Here is a 16,395-nt window from a genome sequence, read left to right on the forward strand (position 1 = left end):
GAGGAGGGGGAGGGAGAGAGGGAGGGGAAGAGAGAGAGAGTGCAATTTTGATCAAGAAATAAAAAAATCAAACTAGATTTTGTCATGTGCAAGAAATTTGGCACAGGCACTTAGCATATCATGAAAGTTTTCTTAGTAGGCTGTATTTGAAGAAAGAGAGACAAGGCGATTCTGACCAAAAAGAAAACTTACAATGGATTAAGACAAATGCCAGAAATATTAGACGGTCAGCAATTAATCACTTGAAGCAGGACTCATTTTGAAAAGGACACAGAGCATTTAGTTTTTCATCATATGAATCCACTTCTAAATGTATATATGACATGGCAAAAGAAAGACAAATCCAGACTACATAGACAGCATTTCAATTATTGGAATAGGCTGCATTTAAATGTGACACAACACAGGCAGCTATTCAGGCCAAATATACACAAACATTTATTTTTTTACTGCTATATAAAGGAAGGAATATTGTGCACACTGCATTGTTATTATTTCTACTATTTCTGGTGGGCTGTGTTGTACTAAATCCCTTTTTAGCATTTGAGGAACAAAATTAATTAAAATATGATTTTTTTTTGTTATGATTACAACAGAATGAATATGCTACACACCATATACATAATATTTACACAATTGATTTTTGACCACATTGACTAAATCACATCCACATTTATCTTAGGAAAGACCCCAAAAATGTTACATTTATATTTGTCAGATTTTGATTAAAGCAAAAATCATACACATAACATACATATTATTTCTACAATTTCTTGTAAACTAAACGACATCTCCATTTATCTTTGGGTAAAAAATAGATTCATCATATTCAATTAGAAGTCAAAAGAAAAGCAAAGTTTATATTTTAAACATTACACTGTAAGGATTATTGTGCACACTGCATGAGTGTAATATTATTAATTTTCTAGGAAAACTTTTAAGGGAAAAAGACCAAAATAAAGTGAAGGAATATGTTACAGAATTAACAGTATTGCAACAATCTCTTTAGGTCGTATTTTTAAAATGACAAACCACATGCAGTCTTGCAGCCCAAACATCCACATTTAAGTTTATATATATATTTCACATATATGTCACGATCTGTGGACCGGGGCACCAGAGCACAAGAGCTCCAGGTCTTCAGGAGTGGGTTGGAGTCATGGACTGGAGTGATATCTTGGATGTAGGTCACTGGGGACTTAGGAACTAATAGTCTGTGCATTATCAGGGACACACTAGAGGTGCAGAGTCTAAGATGGGCCTGGTCTTCTACAAAGCCTCCAATGGGGAGGATGCTTGGCTGCCGGACATCTTCCAGGTTGCGGCCCTCTAGCACACCCGCACAGACTAAGAGGGCTAGTGGCAGCACCGGGGTACTGGATGCAGTGACAGGTAGGGAAGAACCCTGAAGCCAAGAAATATAGGATAGTATCACTGTACACAAGTAGAGGGACACAACTAAAGGTTCAAAACGAAATGCACACGATACACAAAAGAGGGAAGCAGCACAGAGACACTGGAGACAGCGGTACATGGAAAAGGTGCGTAGCAAAAGGTTTACCAGGAGCACAAAGTTACAACAACGCACAAGGGACGTGCGTTGCACAGAGGTACGGGGGTAGCAGATCCACATAGGAAATGTAGGTACAAGGAGAACCAGGAAACACAGAAGATATGTACATATATATATATATATATGTGTGTGCATATACGTGCAAATGAACATAAATATATATGTGTAAAAAACATACGCACATAATGCATATGCAAAATGGTATTGTTGTAAAACTCATACCAAAACGAACATTCTAAAAAATATCTAAATCTTAATAACGCCCTGTAGGTGTGTATTGGAGACTGCCTCTTATTCGTTGAAAAGTCTAAAATAAAGGGGTGACTTTGAACCAACTGCAGGACATTACGAGACATGCCAACAGGGTAACAGGAGTGTAAGAATATAGCCTGCGTGTGTGTGTGTTATCTCTTGGCCGAGTCCTGGAACTGGAACACAAACTCCAGGATAAATCCAGACTCTCCCGGGGAGGGGGGGGGGGGGGGGAGAAGTCCCAAACTCCCCGTTTAAGATTGGGAGTGACGCCTGGGACTCGAACCTGAGAAGCCGTCTCCAACCACCAAACGCGTGCTAAACTCCGCAGTTGTGAATCCCAATTGCCACTAAAGCAGTCGTGACACAGGGATCCAAGAAGTCACAAGGAACACAAGTGGTCTAACACAAGGGATAATACTTGTTGGTCGAACCCAGAGCAACAAGTGAGGTAAGGGTAAATAGGGGAGGAGGAGTGCAGATTGGCTGCAGCCTTGTGAAACACAATAGGCTGACAGCCAAGCAACATGGAACAAAAGGAAAATCCTGCATGGATTCCCAGATTATGTGACAACATAAAAGAGGAACACATGTTTTTTCCGATTTAAAAGATTTTGGTGGAAGATAAACATCAATTTTGTATTTATACACACTATATGCACTTTGATTAATAATTTGCTGGGAGAAGGAGAATGTTTACACTAAAGAATGGACTTTGAGCAGTTTAACACATTCTAAATAATTTATAGTGAAATCTTTATTAGCACTTTTTTGCACTTTATGAATAAATACTCAACTGCAATACTTGTTAGTATTGCAGCTGATTATTGAATTATTAAAGCCAAGCATGGTCTTATTAGTCGATTATGAATAATAAGAATAGTTGGCAACTATTCTTATAATCGATTATTATTGATTATTTGATTAGTTGATTGCAGCCCTAGTACACATCACAATGCAATTCACAGTAATGGAGCATTGAACAGCACAGTGAATGGGGGTGAGGGGGGTAGTGGTGTTCTCCACTCTCTCTAGTCCACCACACTGAAATTCACTGTAATGTAGCAATGGCACTATGCAGCACATAGCACTGTATAGCTCTTTATGTGGCATTGGTTATGTTTTTACATGAAGCACTGAGATCTTGAGGAATGTTGCATTAAGTTTTACTTACTTGGAAGAACATTGTATACATGTATATAGGAATACAGCATTATGCAGCATACAGAGAGAACTTCCTGTGTATCATAGATATGTATGCATATAGAAAACTAACATTGCACTACATCGTCACCTACAGCTCAAAATTACATCTCAGTAATACAATCAGTACATATCAGCATATTCTGGTGTATTTCCACATGTAGCACTGTACAACAGAAATTATCTTTCCCTAAAATCACTTTGACTGTCATCTCTGTCCCTATTTACTGCTGACAAAAGGCTGATGGGAGAGCTGACTTTTATAGGGAGGAGGCTGGTACATTTGCAACACCAAAAATTCAAACCCCATCCCTAGTTTTCACCTGATCCTCACTTCCTTCTGAGTTGCATCAAGCTGCTTTTGCCATCATAATTGACATGCATGGGAGAGAAGCAATTACGATGCAAACAAACAACCGTGTGTATAAGGCGTATTGCTTTTTTTAACCTCACCCGAATGTCCAGATTGGTCAGCATTTGACTAGTTTCATGAATTTGCATATGTATAGCTATCCTTACACTGAATACAAGACAAACCCACCTTTGCTTGCATTTTACACTGCTTACCTGGCAATACATTGTAATTTGGTGCCTGCTCTTTGACTCCTAGAACTGCTTGCAAGATGTGTACTGTAGTATCATCTCCATCGTACAAAGGAACACTTGTTTTAGGAACTGGAATGGGAGACGGCTGGATCAGTTGCTGCCTTCCAGATGAACTCTTTAAATAAACTCTTCTGCGCCTGTTATGATTCCTTCTCCTTTGCTGTTTTTGAGGAGATGAATTTCCATCTTTAGCCCATGCAGTACAAACAGAAATCAGCAGAAGTAGGTACATTAGGTAGTAAGACCTCATCCTCAAGACAACTTCAGCAGTCAGCAAGGTCAAACGTGGCCTTCACAGTCCTGGGCATAAAAAGCATGATATAAGACAACTGTTCCTGTCACACATAGAGAGTATAAAAAGCCATTGTGAATTGAATAAATATTATGTATATTCTGTAGGAGGCAGGGAGTTGAGACAAAACACAACATTCAATAAAAATAATTTTCCATACTGCTGCAGTAGTTGGCCAGGTGTACAGGGTATGTGTGTCTTTGAAGGGTCATGCTTTTTTGTTACTCACCTCTACTGCTATATATATTCTAAAAAGGATTGTAAAGAAAGGAATCCTTTACGCACTGAATAAAGTGACTGCTGCTTTAGGATTTGACTGCTAAAGTTATTATTTTTGAAACATTTAAACAGTTGTATATTGTATCACACACCACTGAAATACTTTATAACCCTGCAGTGAACCATGGGTTATACTACTGCCTACAAGAGGATATGATGCTATGCAAAAGAACATGGCACTAGCCCCTAGGGCCTATAGCTTCTCCCATCACTAGCCTGCTCAGTTTAGCATAGCGTCCTCAAGAGACTAGACATCTTTCACAGCTCTACTGTTTCACAACTTATTCAGTGAGATTTTTTCTTTCTTCAGTTAACAACTGTTTGTAGATTAAGGCTGGATATTAAATTTTAGAAGTCACTCCAGTCAGCATTGAAGTGCAGGTTTTCTCAATTGATTGAAATATTAATAATCTCACTGTGACTGCCCTGCAGTGTCAGAATCCTAGCAGAGCCATGCTTGGATGTTCCTTCTTGTAAGCACATGATTCTGTTTAATGTGTCATGTCAGAGGATCCCTGTCTTTGAATACACTGCAAAGCCCACTCCAGGTCCACAACCATGGCAGCCATGTCCCTGCCTCTGAAGAGTGAGTACACTGTATACAGCACACGGGCTCTGCCAGATGATTCCTTGGTCTTTATTTCCTTGGGGTTTTTGTGGTACTGGTGTCGTCATTGGGGCTGGTCCCTATCACTTGAAATTTGGCCACAATTGTTTTCTGTCAGGTTCTCCTTAGCCGGGCTTTTGGTGAAAAATGACTTTCAGGAAGGGGTGGAGCATTACTGGAAAAGGGCCTGCAGTTTTGGAAATAAACTATTGTTCAGGTAAGGATTTTGAGACTGAGCCCAGCTTAAGTAGAGAGGTTAATGGCCAGGCTGGGTGGAGACAGGACTTGCAGATGATTACATCACTCAGCAATCAAGCGGCAATGCCTATAGCTCTCAGAGTATTGCAACAGTGACACAAGAGAGAACTACTTGTCTGTAGAACTGCAGGCAACAGAACAGCCTTGCATGTTTGTGGAACTGCAGATAACATAACAGCCTTGCAGTTAACTATAGTCAACAGGTTTGTAGAACACACGGTGCAGGTTTGTAGAGCTACACAGAACACACATATAACAAGTGAATGTTTGTAGACGTATAATTAACAGTTCAACTGCAGCTGATCTGTGACATTACTCCCCCTTTTAGGACCCTCCGGCCTCCTTGGGAACGGTCGTTTACCAACTTAGGAGTATGACAATCAGAGTGAGATTCAAGGCAGACAGAAGGAACAGCAGCAGATGACATAGGTGGAGACAATAAGTAGAGAACTAGGAAGATTTTGCCGCCGCCACCGCCACCACCACCACCGAGTGGCCTTTGCATTCTCTAATTATGTAAGCACAAGTAAACTGATGGACCAGGGAGCTTCTTAGTATCCAAACCTAGCACTAGGCAATCTCCAAGACCAAGTATATAACTGGGAACCAAGCCAGTAGACTCAATTATGTCTCCATCTAAAGAACACCAATGTCCAAGGAGTGATGCTCAGAGGAATCATAACCTAAAAAAATGTGAAAGTGAAACTGGAGCTTATAAAGCAAAACTGAGCCAGGTCAGAACCCTTTCACTGGAGCTTACCACAGAACAATGCCCACTGGGGACCAAGTTCAAGCTGCTGAAACCAAGTGTCCTCGAGATTCTCCAGAAGAGCATAAGAGTCTCCCAGAAAACTCAGGGGTTTTTTTTCCAGGAGCACAAAGAAACATATAGAAGCCCACTGCCCCTAAGAATCCATAAACATCTAGCCTACAAGGGTGCCTCCACTATTGGGACATGCTAGAGTGCAGGCAACACTAGAGCATGGGTACTCTTAGGACTTGCCTAAATGGATGCAACACCTGGGCAAGTCTAGTCAAAGGCTGTATCTGGACATACTTGGACAAAAGCAACATCCGGGCACACTGTGATAGAATAGGTATCAGAGTGGTGCTTGAACCTCCCAGCAAAAGAAAGGATGCCAGAACAATTGCTTTTGCTAAAGTAATTACACTGGTTAATTAGCTGTAAAATAGAAGGTAGCTTGGAGGCCTCAGATATAGGGGGAAAAGGATGGGAGGATTCTAGATTACAAGTAGTCAGTCTGGGGGAATTTCTCAAAAGAGGTTGGAGCTAACAGGGCCTCAGAAGAGTGTGGTACTAGCAAATTTTCAGAAGAGCATGCCACTGACAAAGTATTGGGACAGCATTATACAAGTAAAGTATTGGGAAAGTGTAGCACTGGCAACGTCTCAAAAGAGCATGGCACTAGCAAAGTATTGGGAAAACGTGGGACTGGTAAAATCCCAGGGCAGCATGCTACTGGCAAAGTCTTGGGCTACACAGGCAAAGTCAAAAGTCTTGGATTGTGGTTAGGAGCAACTCTTTTAAAAATTGTCATCTCGCTTGAAGGCTTGTCTAGGGTGTTTATTTAAATGGAAATGTAGGAGTTAGCCAATGTGTTTGAGGGGAATTATGTTCCCCTTTCTTCAGGGCTTGTGCAACAATAAGAAGTAGTGAATTCAGGAAAATCTGTACTTTGCAGCCTGAATTGGGGCTGGATGAGCACTGATTACAACAAAAATCTGCGCTCTTGGAAAATGAACTAAAATAATCAAATAGTGGTCCTAAAGCTGCTATGAGAAGTGTGGATGTGAAAATATGAAGTGTAGATGAGCACTGAGTTTCAACATTTGCAGTGGGGTCTGGATCTGTCTCACTTACAAAGGATGCAATCATCACGGCAAACGGGTTACACTCAGTGCTCATCCAGCCCTAATTCAGGCTACAAAGCACAGCTCTTACTGAACTCACTACTTACCCATAAATAAACATTAGTTCATCCAGGGAAGGCTGGTTTAAATGCAGAAGAACTAAACCTAGAATCCGAGGGGGTTGTCTCTGGATGCTGGGCCTTAGAGGCAGACTCGAGGCACTGAGTCTCAGGGACATATATGGAGCATGTCTGTTGAGTCATTGGGTCTGGATCAGTAGCAGGAGGCAACCTGGGAGCTAACAGATCTTGTACAGGAATCACATTTAGTTGGGGAGTCTTCTTTCTTTTGTCCAGGTATAAATGGTTTTCCAGAGTTGTTTTTCCACAAATTTTCTCTAATTAGGGCTGCAAGACTATGTAGATATCAGTCATTTGGTGTTCCCATCAGACTCAGAGTCACAAGATTAATATGTGGCCCTAGAGGTGGAGACAGAAGCAGGAAGCACTACATCAGTATTGGAATTCACAACTGAGATAGATCTCTTAGAATAAGGATACCCGGTACTGGAATATCTATAACTGTTATCCTCTGGCTCAACTTCCAAATAATCAGTTTAATCTTTAGAATGCATTTAACCTGCTTGGTATTCGGGATACCTATCATCTACTGCTCCATCCTCTAAACAATCAGTCCAGTTGTTGGAATCCATTTTCCCTGCCTGGTATATGGGAGGGTAAATAGAACATCTGGTCTGAACTTCCTGTGAAACAGAATTGCTGACATGAGCTGTTGCCATGGGAAACTAGGACTGTAGCCTCACAATAGCAATAGTTTTGCAGCCCGGGGGTAATCTCTGAATACCCAGTGGCACGGAAAGCTCTGGAGTCACCAGACAACAGAGAATGCTCCAGGGTCACTGGAACAAGAGACTCTGGAAGGTACTGGACAGACTGAGATGCACACAAACAAAAGTCTCTGGAAGCATTGGGGCACTGGAAACACAGACTTGCACAGTAGCAAGACTGTCTGGGAGAATGGCAGGAGTGTTAGAGTCTCCACGAGCATAGAAATGCAGGGATCTCTGGAGACACTGGAGTCACAAGAGGGCACAATGGTTAGAGTCACTGTAGGCACATAGGTGCAGGGATCATTGGAGAAACTGAGGTCACAGGAATGCTCTGGAATAACAAAGTCACTGGAATACTAAGGATACAAGAACTAATTAGGAACTTGGGGCGACTCAGAACTCATGGTCACTCAGAACAGAGGCCTCCAGCTAGGAAAATAATATATTGCTCAGGCAAGTAGTGTGAGACTAAGCCCAGCGAGAGGTAGGTGGCCAGGCTGGATGTGATGTGGACTGGCCACGTAGCTGAATAAATCAATTAGCAGGTAAGACATGGTGATGAATATATCTCTCAGACTAGTGAAACAGTGAGGCCTACAGCTGATCTGTAACATTACTGTTATTTTAAGAGTAATAAAAGATATGCGAGTTCAGCAGTGAGGGTCTCTACATTAAATAAACCCCCATACATTTGTATTTCTCTGTTGATTTTAACCATCTGTCAGTCATTTTTCTTGTGCAGTAGGATAGCAAATTACAACCTTCACACTAGTGCTGGGAAGATATCTAAAGGTAGCATCAGCTTGATTCTGCTTGCAAATTCAGAAGTTACACATTATCCTCATATATTAATTCACTTGAATCTGCTCTGTCAAATAGAGCAGTGCTCCCCAACCTTTTTATCGCCGCGGACCGGTCAACGTTTGATAATTTTACCGCGGCCCGCTGAGGGGGGGTTGTTGATTGTTTATATTTTGGATTGTTTTGATTTAATAATTTTAATTTAAATGTATTTAAACATGCCTTCAAAATAAAATACAGTTACACCAAAAAATGAATATGTCACCAGTACTGTGTGGGCAGCAATATAATATATAAAGGAAAACGGCCTCTTACTTCTGACTTGTTTAATTATTCATAGATGTAAGGAGTACATATAACAGTATATTATTTTGCATTGTACTTTAAAACTAGGACATTACAGTATACAAGGCACCAAGAACATGGGTCAAAATTTTTCAAAGCATGGCAGTCCCACAGAAAATGGGATACCTGCAGGAGGTATGCAAGTTAAAAAAGGGCCAGCACCATCTAGTGCAGGAGTAGTGAATTAATGTTTGTGCTATGACTCAGATCCTAGTATAAATGTAGTAACTGTATGGGGGGAGCATACTGTCAACACTGTGTTTGAGTCATTAACAGTCTGTCACACAGTGACAGAGATACCGGGAGCCAGTAATCAGAGTGCCCCTTTACATCAGCTGCCCCCATTAGAGAGCCTCCTTACATTAGTTGTCCCCATCAAAGTGCCCCCTTACATTAGCGGTTCCTAGAGAGACCCCCTTACACTAGTGTTCCCCCATCAGAGTGTCATGTTACATTAGTTGTCCCCATACAAGTGCCCCCCTACATTAGCTGTCCGCATCAGAGATCCCCTTACATTAATGTTCCCCATCAGAGTTACTAATGTAAGAGAGCACTCTAATGGGGACAACTTGTGTAAGGGGGCACTATGATGAAGACAACTAATATAAGGGGAAGCAAATTACAGGTATGGATGGAAGAAGTTACTCTTCTGTCCTCTTGTGATGCTGGAAGTGGGGCACGTACTTGACATCATTGCTTGTTAGGACGCTGACAGTCCTAGCAACCAAACACTGCAGGGGAGGGGGAGCATGTGCCATTATTGGTTGCTAGGGTGCCAATGGGCCTAGCAACCAATAATTGCAGAGGAGTGTGGCACATGGCATCATTGGTTGTAAGGACACCAGTGGTCCCATCAACTAATGCTTGAAGAGGAGCAGGGGAGGCTGGCCAAGTCCAAGTCCGCACAGTCTCTGAGGCTGGCGCATACACAGTCAGCCAATCATAACCCAGCTTAGGTAACCGATTGTGGTACAAACAGAACCCTCACTTATGTGTCCAACCCTGGTCTGCCATTTAGTGATCCCTGCTATACATTGCGTCCTAAAATGTTCTTAAGTTTCACAGAATTCAGTTCCAGGGTATATACAGTATGTGTGTATATATATATAGTATATATAGTAAACTAGTATATAGTAGTAAACACTGTACAATAAAGCTCTGTTTTGCCAACAAATAAATAGAGCAGTGTACATTGTCAATAATTTGTGTTAACTTATGACTAGAAAATAAAGTTAAATCCCTTAGTAACAAAGAGATTGAATCGTCCTTGTAGCCCTAGTTAAGAAAGCTGAGCTCACATCAGGCAGCTGAACCTGGAGGATTAGCAGACCGGAACTAAACCCGAATATAGAAAAAAAGTAATTATCAGTTACAGGAACAATCTTGACAGATTCATAGTAATCAACCTTTAAACAAACTGAATATCTTACCACTACCTGAAAATAGCATTTGACAATGCATAGTATAGAGTTAATTTTATATATATATATATATATATATATTCTGAAGTCTTTTTACCTGAAAATGTCAAGTAAACTGATTCTGTCCTCAGTTGTGAAATGGAGAGGGAAGAATCAAACTGCTTCCTGTTTGGAAAAATAGATACTGTTTTGATACTGTTGAAACATGTCCGATGTAAGCGTCTTCATTACCCCGTGGGAGTTGGGAGTATATCATAGCTGAGATATTATCTATCGGGAATCAGCCAATACACTTGGTAAATGAGATCACGAGCCTCTCTGACAGAGGAGAAAGCGAGCAGCACAAAGTGTTTGGTCCTTTGGCTAACAGGGCACAGCTGGAGAAGCACTTCTAAATAATATGCTTGCGTAGGCAAGATAAGTAAAATGTTTTTTTAAAGGGTCTCTGGTTACATTTGCTTTCAATCTAATTCTACTGCAAGGGTACACAGTTTCTTTCTTAAAAGCTTCCAGGTGCTATGAGTCATATGTTTCAGAACCCTTTTCCGAAGAAACTCCCCCTATCCCAACCTCATTTGGAAGGGATTCAGCAAATGAGTTAAATAATCTGAATGTTCAGTTCTTTCACATGCTTCATGCTGTTCCCACATACTCTTGTCTTGTTCAAAGTCAAACCTTGGGTTCCTGCACCACCAGTGACAGATTTGTACTGCTTTATGTAAAGTAATTGCCCTAGCATCTGTATATCTTCCTCCATCCCCTGCAGCAACAAGGGAATATAATGGACCAGTGTTGTTTCTCAGCTGCCTTAGCTGCTGTACCAAACATCAGTGGTTCTTCCACCCTGGACTGCATGTGTGTACACCCATGTGCACGTGTGTACAAATGCAGGGAAATCAGAGATTGTGTTTTGACTTGAGATTCAAGACTTGCTTTGTGTCATTTTCATATCATGAGTTTTCAAAAAATAATCTAGTAATCATCCGCAGATTATGGCATCCAAATCAGTCATTACTTAATTTAAACATAACATTAACTAACAGTCACTTATAATTGATAGCAATCCAATTCTAAAGTGAATTAATTATTCTATTGTTCTGTATCATGAAAACATTCTTAAAAGAAATCCTTCCTGTATTAGAATTTGCTCCATCAGAAAAAAAAAAAATATCCTGAAATAGAACACTGAATAAATAACCAGGAGCTAAGCATGATTGAAAAACAGAGTTCGGATTGCAGTGGTGTTTAGTAGGGGGTATGGACATAGTACATTACCACAAGCTCAGAGACTGCATGCAGGCCAACTCCCTCTGCGAAGTTTCTGCTGACTTGTTTGCGATTTAGTAGACTTTGTGTCTGCTCCCCTTCAGATATAACAGCTGAGCTCCAGGCATTTCACTGTGAAGTGTACTGCCTTCTGCATTTACTGAAAGAAAAATTCCATCTGACTGCTCTGGAGGCTCAACAATGACTTTGACTTCCCCTAATTAATAGTCTGAATCTATAATGTAAATGCAGGCTCACATCAAAATTACAAATCTGGACAAAGTAAAAACATGCCACCTTAATGTTCACATTTCATGTAAGCAAGTAATTGAAAGCATGTAATCTTAGGTCTGCTGTCAAAGTATTTTTACAGATTGTGATTTACACAAAACTCGGTGTAGCTGTGATCAAAACGAATGCATTTGTTAGATGTATGCCGTCTGTCTTGATTTTTAACCATAGAGGATCCCAGTGTCAGGAGTTTCATATAATGATACTTTTGACTTTGGGATCCTGTCTAGGAAAATCAGGACAGACGGTATCTTGTATATTCAGCAATGTTATAACATTCAGCAATGTAGCCGATAGTCAAGCTGCTAAACTAGTATAATCATTTTGGACAGGAATTTATAATCCCACAAAATTCATATACATAGCTTCAGTATGCTACATATACACAGCATAGGTCTTTGGAAAAGGGTCAAGGGGTCAAGAGTTTGTAACATACAGAGTGCAGGGGTCAGGAGCACATAACACGCAGGGCTCTGCAGTATGCAGAGCCCAACATAGGTGTCAACAGTATGAATATATACCACAAAAAACTACACACAGCATGTAAAACAGTAAAGCACAGCTGTGTGCTTTAAAATGTGCATTGCACTCTGCTAGCTTTAAAAGCCCAAAGCCGGAAGAGCTCAATAAAAATAAAAGTGAGTATGAAAAACATTAACCAGGAGCAGAGTCATGTCAACACATGACTGGCCTTCCTCCTACTATAGATATATTTGCTCTGTGTTAGACAGATCTCTGTGGGGCACTACAGGCTCCCCACCATGTTCTGCATTTTATTAAAGGGCCATATAATGCAGGTCTCAGTGTACATAACCAAACAGAATATAATGGAAAATAGAAACAAAAGCCACTCTCTGTTATAAATCAGCCACATAGTTTATACAGTTCAGGGGTTAGGAGTATGTAATGTACAACATACGGTATATAGTGCAGCGGTTAGGGGTATGTAATGTACAGCCCAGTAAACAGAATGCAGGGGTCAGGAGTATGCAATGTACAGGTCACAGAGCAAAATGCCCTCAACCCTACCTAAGCACATAACCACAACCAGCAAAAATCTCCCTTCTCCTAAACAAATTCCCCCCTTCCAAGCAAGAAAACCCACCCACTACCCCCAAGAAAACTCATTAGGCAAAAATCAACTTGTGACAAGCAAAAAAAAATCTCCCTCTCCTTTCCCAACCTCCCAGACAAAAATCTCCCTAGCTTCAACACACTCACGACCAGACTTTAGATGCAAATCAGCACCCAGCAGACTGAGGGAAAGTTCTTGCAGGCTTCCTCTATGTGGTGTCATGTGACATGCATCTGAAGTCTACATATGTACAGGGCATTTTTCTGCTATCCAGAAGCCTGTGCATACCTAGTGGTGACATGGCCCCCAGCTAAGCAAAGACTCTCACATAGGCAAAGTATGGGCATCACTGACCCAGGGCACTGACATAGCCCTCTGTTGTCTGGGCCTAATGGTTCCCATAACTACAAATCTGCAGGAAGATGCCGATAAGTGGTGTGGCCATTACTTATGTATGCTAACACAGAGCACTGGAGTAGGAGGAAAGAAAGTGCAATTCCACCGAGAGAAAAGGGTATTCTTTTTATTATTTATTGAGCTTGATGGTAATAAGCAATGTAGGGTTATACTGCCATCTACAGGAGAAATGGACACTAGGCACATAACTATATGCCTGCCCCTTTAAGTCAATAACCCCTCCAACCCCACACATTGTCAGTTACACTTAGAACCTTCAGGAGAATGGATGTTTCCTTCCTCCCTGCTAGAATGTTCCCATTATTTTGTAAGATTTTCTTCTGGTATATTAATGTCAGATATTTAAAATCTTTGATGTTTCTCCAGTAAGTCAAATAGTACTGGTAGATTCAGCCTGGATTTGTTAAATCCTGTTTTAGTCTCTCTAGTCCACCAAGCAAAGTTTTTCCCAGTTTTCCATGCTGGTGTCCTCTCTGTGATGAATGTCCTGCATTCACAGTGGTGAAAACTAGCTATCACAGAACTCTGCATTTAAAGTTGTATCAAACTCCTAAACCTTTCTTCACAAATCATTCCAGAACAAATATACATTGCCCAGAAAGATATTGCTTTAAATTTTTTACCATTACACATTTTTTCCAGTGCAAGATCACAAGGGACAGCACAATCTCCAGCAGCTGTTCATCTAGTAGCTTGGAGATGGGTGCTGGGAGGAGAGGGGAGCAGGGGGTGGGGGAGTAGCTTGCTACACACACAGCTTGCTAGCACACAGAAGGGTGGCTCCATAGAATTCTGCTTTAGAAAGGAGCCACCCTGAAACAGGATATCAGGGACAGTGATTAGGGGACCAGCTAATTCTGTAGTAAACTAACACTTTAAACATCCATTAAAGTGATCTAATCAGCATTTGAAATAGCTTAAAACCCTATTGACTTTAATATCACTTTAAAGTCTGGTCAGTATTTGCCTGTGGATTCCTTGTTGAATGAAGAGAACAGGGCCATGGCATATGGTGAGTAGTGGTGGGCAAACTTGCTAACTTGGGTTCAGTTCACAGGTGCTTTCAGGGAACGTGTCAAGAAGTTCACCATTTGCTAACGTTAATGCAAACCTCATAGAAGTCAATGGGAGATGAATTTTGGAAATACATTCTCTCCATCTTCAAGGCTAATAGTCATAGTATTGTCAAACAAAGGACATGGGGACCTGGGTACTGCCCTGGGGCACATGTACCAATGCAAAAATAAATCAAATGTCAAAATACAGCTTAGCAGGAAGATGTCCCCCATTTTATCAGCAACATCAGAAAACACCAATTCTTAAAAATTACATGCTTCAGAGATGGCTTTAAGCTATATGTGGTTTTATAGAACATTACAATTTTGGGGAAAGTATTAGCGACACTATATCCTGGCATCATATAATTTGTATGTCGAATAAAAAAATGCTTTTTAGGTAGTTTTTGCTGTAACATGATTTTTTTTTAACCTAGTAGTAATAGCTGGAATTGAGCTTTGAATTAGTAGACAGAAAAGATCTATCACCTATTGGAAAGTTTTTTTTTAAAAAGTGACAGTTGCCAAATTTGTAACATTTGTCAAACAGTGGCAAAACTTAGCATAGCTTGTGAACGTTTTTAAGTGTACTACCACACAGTATTGTCTACAAAGTTGAATAAAATATCAACACTGAGTGCACAAAAACACTTCAAACCAAACCACACATTCCAGAAAGGTAGGAGGGGTTGTTATGAAAACTTAAAATACAGAGCCATATTTTAGAGACAATAGTCAAATACATGGCTGGAGAGTATGTAAGAAGCCAGATTGGGCAGCAGTGTATGAGAGAATGACAAGCCAGGTGTTTAAAAACACCTAAAATACAAATTACAGCAGATTATGTCAGAGACAAGAGGAAGAAATATTGCAGACGTGTGGTGCACATCATGTAAGCCTTTTATGTAGGCCATATTTGAAGAGTGGCAGAGGAGGCATTTTTTGATCCAGAAATAACAATTAAATTGCATTATGTCAGAGACATGAGGCAGAAATATCACACAAACATATGTATGCCATTTTTAGTACGGCACATTACAGGAGTGAAAGACAAGGTATTTTTCATCCAAAAATTTAAATTGTCTTGGATTATGTCAGACACAAGGCAGAAATACTACACAAACACGTGTATGCCTTTTTTTAGTTGGCCACATTAGAGGAGTGAGAGACAAGGCACTTTTTATCAAGCAATTAAAATTGTTTTGGATTATGTCAAAGACACAAAACAGAAACATGATACAGAAAGCAATGAATAATTGGCAGTAGATGATAATAGGTAGCAGGCCAGGAGAGGTGGCAGTAAATGGCGATGGATAGGAGGCCAGCAAAGATGGCAAGAAATGGTAATGGATGGCAGGCCAGCAGTAGTGCCATCTGTCACCATCTCTTGCCAACACTGCAGGTATGCCATCGATCACCATCTCCTGTTAGCACTGCTTGTCTGCCATCTATCACCATCTCCTGCCACCACTACTAGCCTGCCATCCGTCACCATCTTCTGTTACTGCTGCTGGCCTGCTATCCATCAGCATCTACTGCCACCACTGCTGGCCTGTTTCCCATTATCATCTACTGCCAATGATTCATTGTTTTCTGTACAATATTTCTGCCTTGTGTCTCTAAAATAACGGTAACTGAGCTGTCACCATCACCAAGTTGCACAACAGGGGATAGCAACACCAGCAGCGGTAGTGTGCCCCAACCTGTATCCTTCCTGTCTGGCAGGAAATTCATTCAGTGGGCTGTAAATGATGTAGCATCCCTGCCCTTGTCTGTGGTCACGTAGACTGTGCCACTTACCACATGCACATGCATGATCCAGCGCAGCGACAATTAGACATTTCCTTCCACATGCTGGTGGAAGGAAGGGGTGCCTTCTGGGCAAAAATATATTAACTAGGTATTTGCCACTGTGGTAAAGCACAGGCTACA

General features: G+C 40.9%; 1 protein-coding gene across 1 annotated transcript in view; it reads right to left on the minus strand.

Annotated features, from left to right (window-relative positions):
• The window catches only part of ECM2 (extracellular matrix protein 2), a 55,658-nt gene extending 43,910 nt beyond the window's left edge, over positions 1-11,748 (minus strand). Inside the window, 2 exon segments of the mRNA XM_018552304.1 lie at positions 3,596-3,934; positions 11,635-11,748. Coding sequence (XP_018407806.1) covers positions 3,596-3,884 — 289 coding nt within the window. The 5' untranslated portion in view covers positions 3,885-3,934; positions 11,635-11,748.
• Between the last annotated feature and the right edge of the window lie 4,647 nt (positions 11,749-16,395).

The sequence above is a fragment of the Nanorana parkeri genome, unplaced genomic scaffold, assembly GCF_000935625.1.
Source record: "Nanorana parkeri isolate BGI_ZX_2015 unplaced genomic scaffold, ASM93562v1 scaffold83, whole genome shotgun sequence".
Lineage (NCBI taxonomy): Eukaryota > Metazoa > Chordata > Amphibia > Anura > Dicroglossidae > Nanorana > Nanorana parkeri.